The 14,035-nt window shown below is 33.0% G+C and overlaps 1 protein-coding gene across 2 annotated transcripts; it reads left to right on the forward strand.

The window, feature by feature from the left end:
• The first annotated feature begins 1,639 nt into the window (after positions 1-1,639).
• Positions 1,640-4,669, forward strand: LOC114542067 (unconventional myosin-VI-like). Of its 2 annotated transcripts, none has more exons than XM_028561820.1 (8): positions 1,640-1,844; positions 2,213-2,319; positions 2,415-2,464; positions 2,602-2,654; positions 2,796-2,845; positions 3,263-3,351; positions 3,435-3,578; positions 3,937-4,669. In XM_028561820.1, exons 5-8 carry the CDS (start codon positions 2,820-2,822, stop codon positions 4,299-4,301), a joined length of 624 nt encoding a protein of 207 aa, XP_028417621.1. In that variant the 5' UTR covers positions 1,640-1,844; positions 2,213-2,319; positions 2,415-2,464; positions 2,602-2,654; positions 2,796-2,819; the 3' UTR covers positions 4,302-4,669. The 2 variants fall into 2 exon arrangements, with proteins under 2 accessions (XP_028417621.1, XP_028417620.1); XM_028561819.1 differs by having other exon boundaries at positions 2,213-2,291.
• The last annotated feature ends 9,366 nt before the right edge of the window (positions 4,670-14,035 follow it).

Consider the following 14,035-nt stretch of genomic DNA (forward strand, 5'->3'; position numbering starts at 1 on the left):
AGCACTCCCAAGCACAAATGTATGCAGACGACACCAATTTAACATTTGCAAGCAATAAAATTGAAGATATAGATTATTACTTTAATCAAGATCTTGAAAATGTTAATAAATGGCTTATCGCCAATAGGCTTACATTGAATCAATCCAAAACTGAATTTATGCTAATTGGCTCACGACAAAGAATAGCTACTTTCCAATCAGATCCATGTTTTAAAATAGACGGAATTCCTATAGACAAGGTTTCACATACAAAATCTCTAGGAGTTCACCTTGATGAAAATCTATCTTGGAATATACAGATCAAGGAATTAACAAAAAAAATTGCTTCTGGTATTGGCGCTTTAAAACTCGTTCGTTCATTTGTCCCAGTTGCAACATTGTATTTAATTTTTAATTCCCTTGTCCAGCCATATTTCAATTATTGCTGTACAGTTTGGGACAATTGCAATAAAACCTTGGCAGATAAACTTCAAAAACTACAAAATCGCGCAGCGAGAGTTTTGACCTTTTCAAGCTATGACACTAATGCCGATATCTTACTCGATAGACTTGGCTGGAAAAAGTTATCTTCCCAACGCCAGTTTCTAAAGGCTGTCATGGTTTATAAATCACTCAATGGACTTGCTCCACAATACATGGGTTCCATGTTTGTAAACCGTGACAGTGTCAATCCTTATTCGTTGAGAAACACAAATAGTAAGCTGGCTGTTCCTAAGCCTCGCACAAACTATCTCAAGAATAGTTTTAGTTATAGTGGTGCGATGCTATGGAACAGCCTACCGATTGGGCTACGGCTAGCAAATAACCTATTAAATTTTAAAGCGGGCTGTTCCAAATTATTTTAATCTACATTCACATTTGTATTATATTATATTTCTTGTATATATTCCTTACACGGCTCTCATGAAAAGCAGGTATATTAATTATTAGTTTGATTTATCATTGTAAATATTTTTGTAGTCTTATTTTGTAATTCATAATCTTGTCATTTGTCAGCATGAAAATCCTGATTGAGAATACCGTGTGTAAATAAAGTTTAATAATAATAATAAATAAATAAAGTTTAATAATGAACAAATGTCGCAGGATGAGATGATGAACGAATGTCTCAGAATGAGATGATGAACGAATGTCGCAGTATGAGATGATGAACAAATGTCTCAGGATGGGATGATTAACGAATGTCTCAGGATGAGATAAAGAACGAATGTCTCAGGATGGGATGATGAACGAATGTCGCATGATGAGATGATGAATGAATGTTGCAGGATGAGATGATGAACGAATGTCGCAGTATGAGATGACGAACAAAAATCGCAGTATGAGATGACGAACGAATATTGCAGTATGAGATGACGAACGAATATCGCAGTATGAGATGACGATCAAATACCGCAGAATGGGATGATGAACGAATGTCGCAGGTTGAGGTGATGAACGAATGTCTCAGGATGAGATGATGAACGAATGTCGCAGGATGAGATGATGAACGAATGTCGCAGGATGACATGATGAACGAATGTCTCAGGATGAGATGATGAACGAGTGTTGCAGTATGGGATGATGAACGAATGTCTCAGGATGAGATGATGAACGAATGTCGCAGGATGAGATGATTAACGAATGTCGCAGTATGAGATGACGAACGAGTATCGAAGAATTGGATGATGAACGAATGTCGCAGGATGAGATGATGAACGAATGTCGCAGGATCAGAACGAACTTCAGAAGAAGAGGGAGGAAGAAGAGAAGTTGAGAAAAATCAAAGAACAGATGGAACTGAAAAAAAAAAGGCGAGAAGAGGAGGAAAGGAGAAGAAAACAACTTGAAGAAGAAGCAAGAATGTAAGTTTAAAATGATTAAGTTTTACATTCAACGATATCATATCCTTTTTCCTGCTAAACTCACACCAGATGATGCAAAATGGCGGAAATAGATTTTGACTATTTGTCAAACTAAACAAAAATCAAATTCTGGGTTAAAACAACATTAATATCACTTGAATTATAGGTCACATTTATTGCAGTTCTTATAACTAAACATGTTCGCGAAATTTCGGCTATTTTCATAAAGAACAACAAAAGATATGATGGATTAAATACTGCAGAATGGTTTCTATTTTGAAAACCCTGCTGAGCACTGATTGGCTGAAATATGAACGCTGGCTGTGTACGATATTTAAATGTTTACATTTTTTTTCTGTGTGTTTTAGTAAAGCTGAAATGGAAGCCGAAAGGCGAAGGGCAGAAGAGGAAGAAATGAAACGGAGGGAACTTGAAAAAGCGAAACAGGTTTTGAGCATAATTACAATGAATAAATGTAATTATTTTCAAAGCTTTTTATGTATTAATGTCGTACCATACTTGATCACCTCTGGCAATATTTTTACCGTGAATCTTTTCTGGGTTTTTTAGAAAGAAATCGAGGAACAATTAAGGAAAGAGGAAGAAGAGGCAAAATCTCGGTATGAACGTATTTTTGCTACCATAAACATCTCTGCGAGGTTTTCCAAAAAAATTCCCGAGTCCTTTTTATAGACTCACACGTAATGCTTTAAATCTGATATTTTTTTCAATGTAAAATTTAATCATTTCCGACAAGCTGCTCTTGAACAAGAGAGATTAGATCACGAACTGGCCTTGCGTTTGGCAAAGGTATTATATCTCAATATTTTTTCAATTTCTTTGGCGATTAATACTACTAAATGCTTTCGTTTAACTGTTCAACTGTGTGGAAGTTTATGTTCATTTTCTGCTAGACAGAATTAGGCCTATACTAATTTGTTCTCATTTTAGGAATCCAACTCGAATGTAGAACCCATGGAGGAACAAAAAGCTATTATAAGGTAAATATTTTATAATATTGTATAGCTCTATCAGTTCTAAACTGTTCTTCCTAGAGGTCCAGTAAGGATCATCCCCTTTTGATCCAGTGTTACTACAGGAGGAAACCTAAATTAAACTAACTTTATTTATTTGTACTGGATAGCTCTATCAGTTCTAAACTGTTCTTCCTTGAGGTCCAGTAAGGATCATCTCTTTTTATTGATCCAGTGTTACTACAGGAGGAAACCTAAACTAAACTAACTTTATTTATTTATACTGAGTAGCTCTATCAGTTCTAAACTGTTCTTCCTAGAGGTCCAGTAAGGATCATCTCTTATTGATCCAGCGTTACTACATGCAGGAGAAAACCTAAACATACTTTATTCTGATCAGCTATCACAAACAAGATACTAAAAAATGAACTTTTTTTCCAACAGAGCGGCTTCCTTGAAAGATCCGAATAAGAAATATGACCTGAGTAAATGGAAATACGCTGAGTTAAGAGACACCATCAACACCTCGTGCGGTATGTGTTGTTGTCATTACTTGGTTCCTGTGGAAAGTTTAGTTTTGAATACAAAATATGGACTTCTGTTTTTGTTTTTCTAGATGTCGAGTTATTAGAAGCTTGTAAACAAGAGTTCCATCGCCGTCTTAAGGTTTATCATCAGTGGAAAAATAAAAATAAGGCATCGAAGTCGACGGGTCAAAGTGCTGGTGATCAAAGAGCACCTCAAGAGGTCGTGGAAGAAGGTTGGGAAATAGTTAATACCAACATTACATGCTTATATTTTAACAAGTTCATTTATCAGTTCTGAACTCTTGTTACTACAGGAGGAAACCTAAACTAAACTAACTTCATTTATACTGGATAGCCCAATCAGTTCTAAACTGTTCCTCCTAGAGTTCCAGTAAGGATCATCTCTTATTGATCCAGTGTTACAACAGGAGGAAACCTAGACTAAACTAACTTTATTTATACTGGATAGCTCTATCAGTTCTAAACTGTTCTTCCTAGAGGTCCAGTAAGGATCATCTCTAACTAAATTAACTTTTTTCATACTGGATATAGCTCTGTATCAGTTCTCAAACGTTTAATTTCTCGTTTTAGCTGCAAGTCACGCAAGCGTTAGTAAGCCAACTTCCAGACTTCCCCCGCGTCGACCACAGCGATATTTCCGCGTTCCCTTTGTGAAGCCCGGTGACGAGTATCGTGACAACGACTTCAAGAAGCGCGGGTACTGGTTCGCCCATTTTGACGGGCAATGGATAGCCCGCCAGCTGGAGATACACCCGAACGGAGTGAACGTTGTCCTGGTCGCGGGCACAGATGATCTTGATATGTGTGAGCTGAGTCTGGATGAAACAGGTCTGACTCGCAAACGTGGCGCTGAAATAACAAAACGTGAATTTGAATTTAGTTGGCAGAAATGTGGCAGCAAATCAGACGCTTATAAACAACCGACTTTTGAATGAAATCACTTCACCTAGGATTTTTTTTGAGATCTCACCAAAATAGAACTTCATTTCTTTCCTAAATCTAATTTGGAGGAGATAGACTGAAAAGAGCCTCACATAATATCTTCGCAAATCAATTTCCACAATAGAACACTGTTCGACAGTTTTGGAGCATGTTTTTACAATGATCTCGCAATATTATTGAACTTCAATCTTTTCTCATATGCATTGCACCTATGAGCATGCACTGCTGGTGAACTGCTCCAACACTTAATGGTCACTATAGATAACGTTTTCCAACACTAGATCAAATTCGTAGATAGTCATTTTTAATCTATACGTTTATTTATTTCACTTTGTAATATTTATATACATAAAAATACTATGATGACTATTATGCAGTTAGGATAATTTTTTTTCAATCGTCGTATTTTTCAATTTTGTGTTGTCTGTCTTTATTTGCCGGTTTCTTAGCATAATTTGGTAAAGTGTGCTTGCATTGGGCGAACTGGAATGTGTCTGTAATATGTGTGTCTTTACTCTTACATTTATCTCCAGCTTTATTGACATAATTGTTGTATTATTTGTTTTCAATATGAAATACTCTGCGTACAAGGTTATGAAAAGTTTCGAGCTCTGATTCGGCCTGCAATGGCCAATGATGATCATTTTTTACGATAGCGTTAAAGAAGGTACCGAGAGCGAAGGTAAGATAGCGTTAAAGAAGGTACCGAGAAAAAAGTTGTTATACAGGGTTTATCAAAAAAAACGCAATCATATTCTAGCGGCACAATCGTCGGTAAACAAAGTCGGGTGCGTAAACCAACGAGCTGAATTGAAATTATTTAACGAGTAAAATGTTATTTACAATTTATTTGACAAGGTCGACAGTTAGCATTCAAGTTATCATGCACGACAATAAAAACTCGTTCGGTTGTTAGCTGCACCATTATTAGTTTAGCTGATTTGACTATTAGCAGTTGAACTGTTCGATTAGAAGCCATTTTAAAATCCCAAGGGCGTAAAATCTATTGAGCTTATGAACAATATGAATTTTAGAAAATAGTGGTTGCGTTTTTTTTTGAGACACCCTGTAGTTTTAGTTGTATTAACGCGAAAAGAGAAGGCTTTTTTAAATCAAACTAAGAGTTGTATCCATTAATCGCTTCACGGAGCGGAATTTTGCTAATCACTTACAACGGACAATAGAAATATGCAAAACATTTTCATTTGGCTAATTTATATCCATTCCGGACAAGTCTGGCATGAGTTAGTTGATTATCTATTGTTGTCAATGCTAAAATTGTCCGTTGGAATTTTCTTTGTCGTTGAAGTAATAAAAGGCGGTTGAATCTAGACGAAACTCAGTGTTTGCAGTCTCGAAAAGGAAGCATCAGTCGAAGAAGTTCAGGAAAAGTTGGAAGAGTCTTGCTTACTAAGGTACATGGTGATAGTTGGTTTGAACATCTTTTGGCTTGATCTCTGGCTTTGCAAACAAATTTACTGATCGCTGTGTTGATTTGAATAGCGTGGGAAGACGTGAGCGAATGGAGTCATATTCTTGCCGATTTTTACTGCTTTATCTTGTATATTTCGATTGAAAATGTCCAATGCAAGTGAGCTGTTACTTTAATTTAGTTTTTCCTTGCTTATTTGATTACAGAACGAACTACGGCGCCGAAAGATGGGAAAGGAGAAACGAAAAGGCTTGCTCGCAGCGAATAATAGGTATTGTTCTATTAGTATATGTGTATTTTGCATTTGTGACTTGAAAAAACACGTTTGTACTTTGTTTACGGACAGTCGGGGTGGACGAAACTAGAATAGTTTTGATATATAGAAATGAATTCGAACTTTATGACTGAAACTAACTTTCCAGGCTGGCCTATTCGTTTTTCGGACAGGGTTGCCCAAAGGGAATGCTCGTTTTGAAAGGGAAAGACGGATTAAAACTCAATGCCTATATAATTATTTGTATTGGTATATGATTGTATTATGCTAGACTTCCCTGTCCTTTCGTTTTACCGAAGTTCTGTTTTTGTAGAACGAAAGAATCGTAAAGAGATGTCGGACATGCCTTGGGACATTAATGCACGCAAATACAAAACTCGATTTCGACAATATGCATGAGTAAAAATTGCATGGAATTTGGCTTTTTTGACTAAGATATAAACTGAAGACTCCTCTGTTTACCTCCTTCATTTTCACGTTTTTCGCCTCTGCATGATTTTTGCATGAAGTCTGGTCGTATCAAGCACATGCGGAGTGAATAAAAATGATTCTGGGGCCCCAATCACTTGTGTTTTCTCCATTTTGACGACTATATAGTCCGGACAAAAATATCGCTCAGAGAGCGCTTAAAACATAAAAACATGACATATGTATTTCTAGAAGGAGATGATAGTCCAGTGTTCTTGCTCTCTTGTACAAAAACGTGCATGACATTTTGTATTAAAACGTGCATGACATTTTGTATTAAAACGTTCATGAAATTTTGTATTAAAACGTGCATGACATTTTGTACCAAAACGTGCATGACATTTTGTATTAAAACGTGCATGACATTTTGTATTAAAACGTGCATGACATTTTGTATTAAAACGTTCATGAAATTTTGTATTAAAACGTGCATGACATTTTGTACCAAAACGTGCATGACATTTTGTATTAAAACGTGCATGACATTTTGTATTAAAACGTGCATGACATTTTGTATTAAAACGTGCATAACATTTTGTATTGAAACGTAAATGACATTTTTTATTAAAACGTGCATGACATTTTGTATTAGAACGTGCATGATATTTTGTAGTAAAACGTGCATGACATTTTGTATTAAAACGTGCATGACATTTTGTATTAAAACGTGCATGACATTTTGTATTAAAACGTGCATGACATTTTGTACCAAAACGTGCATGACATTTTGTATTAAAACGTGCATGACATTTTGTACCAAAACGCGCATAACATTTTGTATTAAAACGTGCATGACAATTTGTATTAAAACGTGCATAACATTTTGTATTAAAACGTGTATAACATTTTGTATTAAAACGTGCATAAAATTTTGTATTAAAACGTGCATGACATTTTGTATTAAAACGTGCATGACATTTTGTATTAAAACGTGCATGATATTTTGTACCAAAACGTGCATGACATTTTGTATTAAAACTTGCATGACATTTTGTATTAAAACGTGCATAACATTTTGTATTAAAACGTGCATGACATTTTGTATTAAAACGTGCATGACATTTTGTAATCAAACGTGCATGACATTTTGTACCAAAACGTGCATGACATTTTGTATTAAAACTTGCATGACATTTTGTATTAAATCTTGCATGACATTTTGTATTCAAACGTGCACGACATTTTGTATTAAATCTTGCATGACATTTTGTATTAAAACGCGAAAAACATTTTGTATTAAAACGTGCACGACATTTTGTATTAAATCTTGCATGACATTTTGTATTAAAACGCGCATAACATTTTGTAATAAACGTGCATGACATTTTGTATTAAAACGCGCATAACATTTTGTATTAAAACGTGCACGACATTTTGTATTAAAACGTGCATGACATTTTGTAATCAAACGTGCATGACATTTAGTAATAAACGTGCATGACATTTTGTATTAAAACGCGCATAACATTTTGTATTAAAACGTGCACGATATTTTGTATTAAATCTTGCATGACATTTTGTATTAAAACGCGCATAACATTTTGTATTAAAACGTGCATGTATTTTGTAATAAAACGTGCAAGACATTTTGTATCAAAACGTGCATGACATTTTGTATTAAAACTTGCATGACATTTTGTACCAAAACGTGCATGACATTTTGTATTGAAACTTGCATGAAATTTTGTACCAAAACGCGCATAACATTTTGTATTAAAACGTGCATGACATTTGTTGAATAAACGTGCATGACATTTTGTATTAAAACGTGCATGACATTTTGTATTAAAACGTGCATGACATTTTGTACCAAAACGTGCATACATTTGTATGAAAATGTGCATGACATTTTGTATTAAAACGTGCATGACATTTTGTATTAAAACGTGCATGACATTTTGTATTAAAACGTGCATGACATTTTGTATTAAAACGTGCATGACATTTTGTATTAAAACGTGCATAAAATTTTGTATTAAAACGTGCATGACATTTTGTATTAAAACGTGCATGACATTTTGTATTAAAACGTGCATGATATTTTGTACCAAAACGTGCATGACATTTTGTATTAAAACTTGCATGTCATTTTGTATTAAAACGCGCATAACATTTTGTATTAAAACGTGCATGAACTTTTGTATTAAAACGTGCATGACATTTTGTATTCAAACGTGCATGACATTTTGTACCAAAACGTGCATGACATTTTGTATAAACGTGCATGACATTTTGTATTAAAACGCGCATAACATTTTGTATTAAAACGTGCACGACATTTTGTATTAAACGTGCATGACATTTTGTATTAAAACGCATAACATTTTGTATAAAAACGTGCACGACATTTTGTATTAAATCTTGCATGACATTTTGTATTAAAACGTGCATGACATTTTGTAATCAAACGTGCATGACATTTTGTAATAAACGTGCATGACATTTTGTATTAAAACGCGCATAACATTTTGTATTAAAACGTGCACGACATTTTGTATTAAAACTTGCATGACATTTTGTATTAAAACGCGCATAACATTTTGTATTAAAACGTGCATGACATTTTGTAATAAAACGTGCATGACATTTTGTATTAAAACGTGCATGACATTTTGTATTAAAACGTGCATGACATTTTGTACCAAAACGTGCATGACATTTTGTATTAAACTTGCATGACATTTTGTACCAAAACGCGCATAACATTTTGTATTAAAACGTGCATGACATTTTGTATTCAAACGTGCATGACATTTTGTATTAAAACGTGCATAACATTTTGTATTAAAACGTGCATGACATTTTGTATTAAAACGTGCATGACATTTTGTATTAAATCTTGCATGACATTTTGTATTAAAACGCGCGTATAATTTTGTATTAAAACGTGCATGACATTTTGTAAAAACGTGCATGACATTTTGTATTAAAACGTGCAACATTTTGTATTAAAACGTGCACGACATTTTGTATTAAACGTGCATGACATTTTGTATTAAAACGCGCAACATTTTGTATTAAAACGTGCATGACATTTTGTAATAAAACGTGCATGACATTTTGTATTAAAACGTGCATGACATTTTGTATTAAAACTTGCATGACATTTTGTAAAAACGTGCAGACATTTTGTATTGAAACTTGCATGACATTTTGTAAAAACGCGCATAACATTTTGTATTAAAACGTGCATGACATTTTGTATTAAACGTGCATGACATTTTGTATTAAAACGTGCATGACATTTTGTTTAAAACGTGCATGACATTTTGTACCAAAACGCGCATACATTTTGTATTAAACGTGCATGACATTTTGTATTAAAACGTGCATGACATTTTGTATTAAAACGTGCATGATTTTGTACCAAAACGTGCATGACATTTTGTATTAAAACTTGCATGACATTTGTATTAAAACGCGCATAACTTTTGTATTAAAACGTGCATGACATTTTGTATTAAAACGTGCATGACATTTTGTATTAAAACGTGCATGACATTTTGTACCAAAACGTGCATGACATTTTGTAATAAACGTGCATGACATTTTGTATTAAAACGCGCATAACATTTTGTATTAAAACGTGCATGACATTTTGTATAAAACGTGCATACATTTTGTATTAAAACGTGCATGACATTTTGTATTAAAACGTGCATGACATTTTGTATTAAAACGTGCATGACATTTTGTATTAAAACGTGCATGACATTTTGTATTAAAACGTGCATGACATTTTGTAAAACGTGCATGACATTTTGTATTAAAACGCATGAACATTTTGTACAAAACGTGCATAACATTTTGTATTAAAACGTGCATGAATTTTGTATTAAAACGTGCATGACATTTTGTATTAAAACGTATGACATTTTGTACCAAAACGTGCATACATTTGTATTAAAATGTGCATGACATTTTGTATTAAAACGTGCATGACATTTTGTATTAAAACGTGCATGATATTTTGTACCAAAACGTGCATGACATTTTGTATTAAAACTTGCATGACATTTTGTATTAAAACGCGCATAACATTTTGTATTAAAACGTGCATGTCATTTTGTATTAAAACGTGCAAGACATTTTGTATAAAACGTGCATACATTTTGTATTAAAACGCGCATAACATTTTGTAAAACGTGCATGACATTTTGTATAAAACGTGCATGACATTTTGTATTAAAACTGCATGACATTTTGTTTAAAACGTGCATGACATTTTGTAATAAACGTGCATGACATTTTGTATTAAAACGCGCATAACATTTTGTATTAAAACGTGCATGACATTTTGTATTAAAACGTGCATAACATTTTGTATTAAAACGCGCATAACATTTTGTATAAAAACGTGCATGACGTTTTGTATTAAAACGTGCATGACATTTTGTATTACCAAAACGTGCATGACATTTTGTACTAAAACGTGCATGACATTTTGTAAAAACGTGCATGACATTTTGTATTAAAACGTGCATGAATTTTGTACCAAAACGTGCATAACATTTTGTATTAAAACGCGCATGAATTTTGTATAAAAACGTGCATGACATTTTGTATTAAAACGTGCATGACATTTTGTATTAAAACGTGCATGACATTTTGTACCAAAACGCGCATGACATTTTGTATTAAAACGTGCATGACATTTTGTATTAAAACGTGCATGACATTTTGTATTAAAACGTGCATGACATTTTTTACCAAAACATGCATAACATTTTGTATTAAAAAATGCATGACATTTTGTATTAAAACGTGCATGACATTTTGTATTAAAACGTGCATGACTTTTGTATTAAAACGTGCATGACATTTTGTATTAAACGTGCATGACATTTTGTACCAAAACGTGCATGACATTTTGTATTAAACGTGCATGACATTTTGTATTAAAACGCGCATAACATTTTGTATTAAAACGTGCATGACATTTTGTATTAAAACTTGCATGACATTTTGTATTAAAACGCATAACATTTTGTATTAAAACGTGCATGACATTTTGTATAAAACGTGCATGACATTTTGTATTAAAACGTGCATGACATTTTGTATTAAAACGTGCATGACATTTTGTACAAAAACGTGCATGACATTTTGTATTAAAACGTACCTGACATTTTGTACCAAAACGCGCATAACATTTTGTATTAAAACGTGCATGACATTTTGTATTGAAACGTGCATGACATTTTGTATTAAAACGTGCATGACATTTTGTACCAAAACGTGCATGACATTTTGTATTAAAATGTGCATGACATTTTGTATTAAAACGTGCATGACATTTTGTATTAAAACGTGCATGACATTTTGTACCAAAACGTGCATGACATTTTGTATTAAAACTTGCATGACATTTTGTATTAAAACGCGCATAACATTTTGTATTAAAACGTGCATGAACTTTTGTATTAAAACGTGCATGACATTTTGTATTAAAACGTGCATGACATTTTGTAAAAACGTGCATGACATTTTGTAATAAACGTGCATGACATTTTGTATTAAAACGCGCATAACATTTTGTATTAAAACGTGCATGACATTTTGTATTAAAACTTGCATGACATTTTGTACCAAAACCTGCAAGACATTTTGTATTGAAACTTGCATGAAATTTTGTACCAAAACGCGCATAACATTTTGTATTAAAACGTGCATGAAATTTTGTATTGAAACGTGCATGACATTTTGTATTAAAACGTGCATGACATTTTGTATTAAAACGTGCATGACATTTTGTACCAAAACGCGCATTACATTTTGTATTAAAATGTGCATGACATTTTGTATTAAAACGTGCATGACATTTTGTATTAAAACGTGCATGATATTTTGTACCAAAACGTGCATGACATTTTGTATTAAAACGTGCATGACATTTTGTATTAAAACGTGCATAACATTTTGTATTAAAACGTGCATGAACTTTTGTATTAAAACGTGCATGACATTTTGTATTCAAACGTGCATGACATTTTGTACCAAAACGTGCATGACATTTTGTAATAAACGTGCATGACATTTTGTATTAAAACGCGCATAACATTTTGTATTAAAACGTGCACGACATTTTGTACTAAAACTTGCATTACATTTTGTATTAAAACGCGCATAACATTTTGTATTAAAACGTTCATGACATTTTGTAATAAAACGTGCATGACATTTTGTATCAAAACGTGCATGACATTTTGTATTAAAACGTGCATGACATTTTGTTTTAAAACGTGCATGACATTTTGTACCAAAACGTGCATGACATTTTGTATTAAAACGTGCATGACATTTTGTAAAAACGTGCATGACATTTTGTATTAAAACGTGCATGACATTTTGTACCAAAACGCATAACATTTTGTATTAAAACGTGCATGACATTTGTATTAAACGTGCATAACATTTTGTATTAAAACGTGCATGACATTTTGTATTAAACGTGCATGACATTTTTAAAACGTGCATGACATTTTGTATAAAACGTGCATGACATTTTGTATTAAAACGCGCATAACATTTTTTATTAAAACGTGCACGACATTTTGTACTAAAACTTGCATGACATTTTGTATTAAAACGTGCATGACATTTTGTATTAAAACGTGCATGACATTTTGTACCAAAACGTGCATGACATTTTGTATTAAACTTGCATGACATTTTGTACCAAACGCATAACATTTTGTATTAAAACGTGCATGAATTTTGTATTAAACGTGCATGACATTTTGTATTAAAACGTGCATGACATTTTGTATTAAAACGTGCATGACATTTTGTAAAAACGCATGACATTTTGTATTAAAACGTGCATGACATTTTGTATTAAAACGTGCATGACATTTTGTATTAAAACGTGCATGAACATTTTGTAAAAACGTGCATGACATTTTGTATTAAAACGTGCATGACATTTTGTATTAAACGCGCATAACATTTTGTATTAAACGTGCATGACTTTTGTATTAAAACGTGCATGACATTTTGTATTAAAACTGCATGACATTTTGTAAAACGTGCATGACATTTTGTATAAACGTGCATGACATTTTGTATTAAAACGCGCATAACATTTTGTATTAAAACGTGCATGACATTTTGTATAAAACGTGCATGACATTTTGTATTAAAACGTGCATAACATTTTGTATTAAAACGTGCATGACATTTTGTATAAAACGTGCATGACTTTTGTATTAAAACGTGCATGACATTTTGTATTAAAACGTGCATGACATTTTGTAAAAACGCATGACATTTTGTATTAAAACGTGCATGACATTTTGTATTAAAACGTGCATGACATTTTGTATTAAAACGTGCATGACATTTTGTATTAAACGTGCATGACATTTTGTAAAAACGTGCATGACATTTTGTAATAAACGTGCATGACATTTTGTATTAAACGCGCATAACATTTTGTATTAAAACGTGCATGCAATTTTGTATAAAACTTGCATGACATTTTGTAATTAAAACGTGCATGATTTTGTAATTAAAACGTGCATGACATTTTGTACCAAAACGTGACATTTTGT

The sequence above is a fragment of the Dendronephthya gigantea genome, unplaced genomic scaffold, assembly GCF_004324835.1.
Source record: "Dendronephthya gigantea isolate DGI-Jeju-01 unplaced genomic scaffold, DenGig_1.0 000332F, whole genome shotgun sequence".
NCBI classification, from domain to species: Eukaryota; Metazoa; Cnidaria; class Anthozoa; order Malacalcyonacea; family Nephtheidae; genus Dendronephthya; species Dendronephthya gigantea.

What these genes read in the sequence shown, in the direction of transcription:
- LOC114542067 (XM_028561820.1), top strand. Translation starts at nt 2,820, where the DNA reads ATGGAGGAACAAAAAGCTATTATAAG. An exon ending in GAACAAAAAGCTATTATAAG is followed by an intron (nt 2,846 to 3,262) that starts GTAAATATTTTA and finishes TTTTTCCAACAG; the next exon opens with AGCGGCTTCCTTGAAAGATC. An exon ending in TCAAGAGGTCGTGGAAGAAG is followed by an intron (nt 3,579 to 3,936) that starts GTTGGGAAATAG and finishes TTCTCGTTTTAG; the next exon opens with CTGCAAGTCACGCAAGCGTT.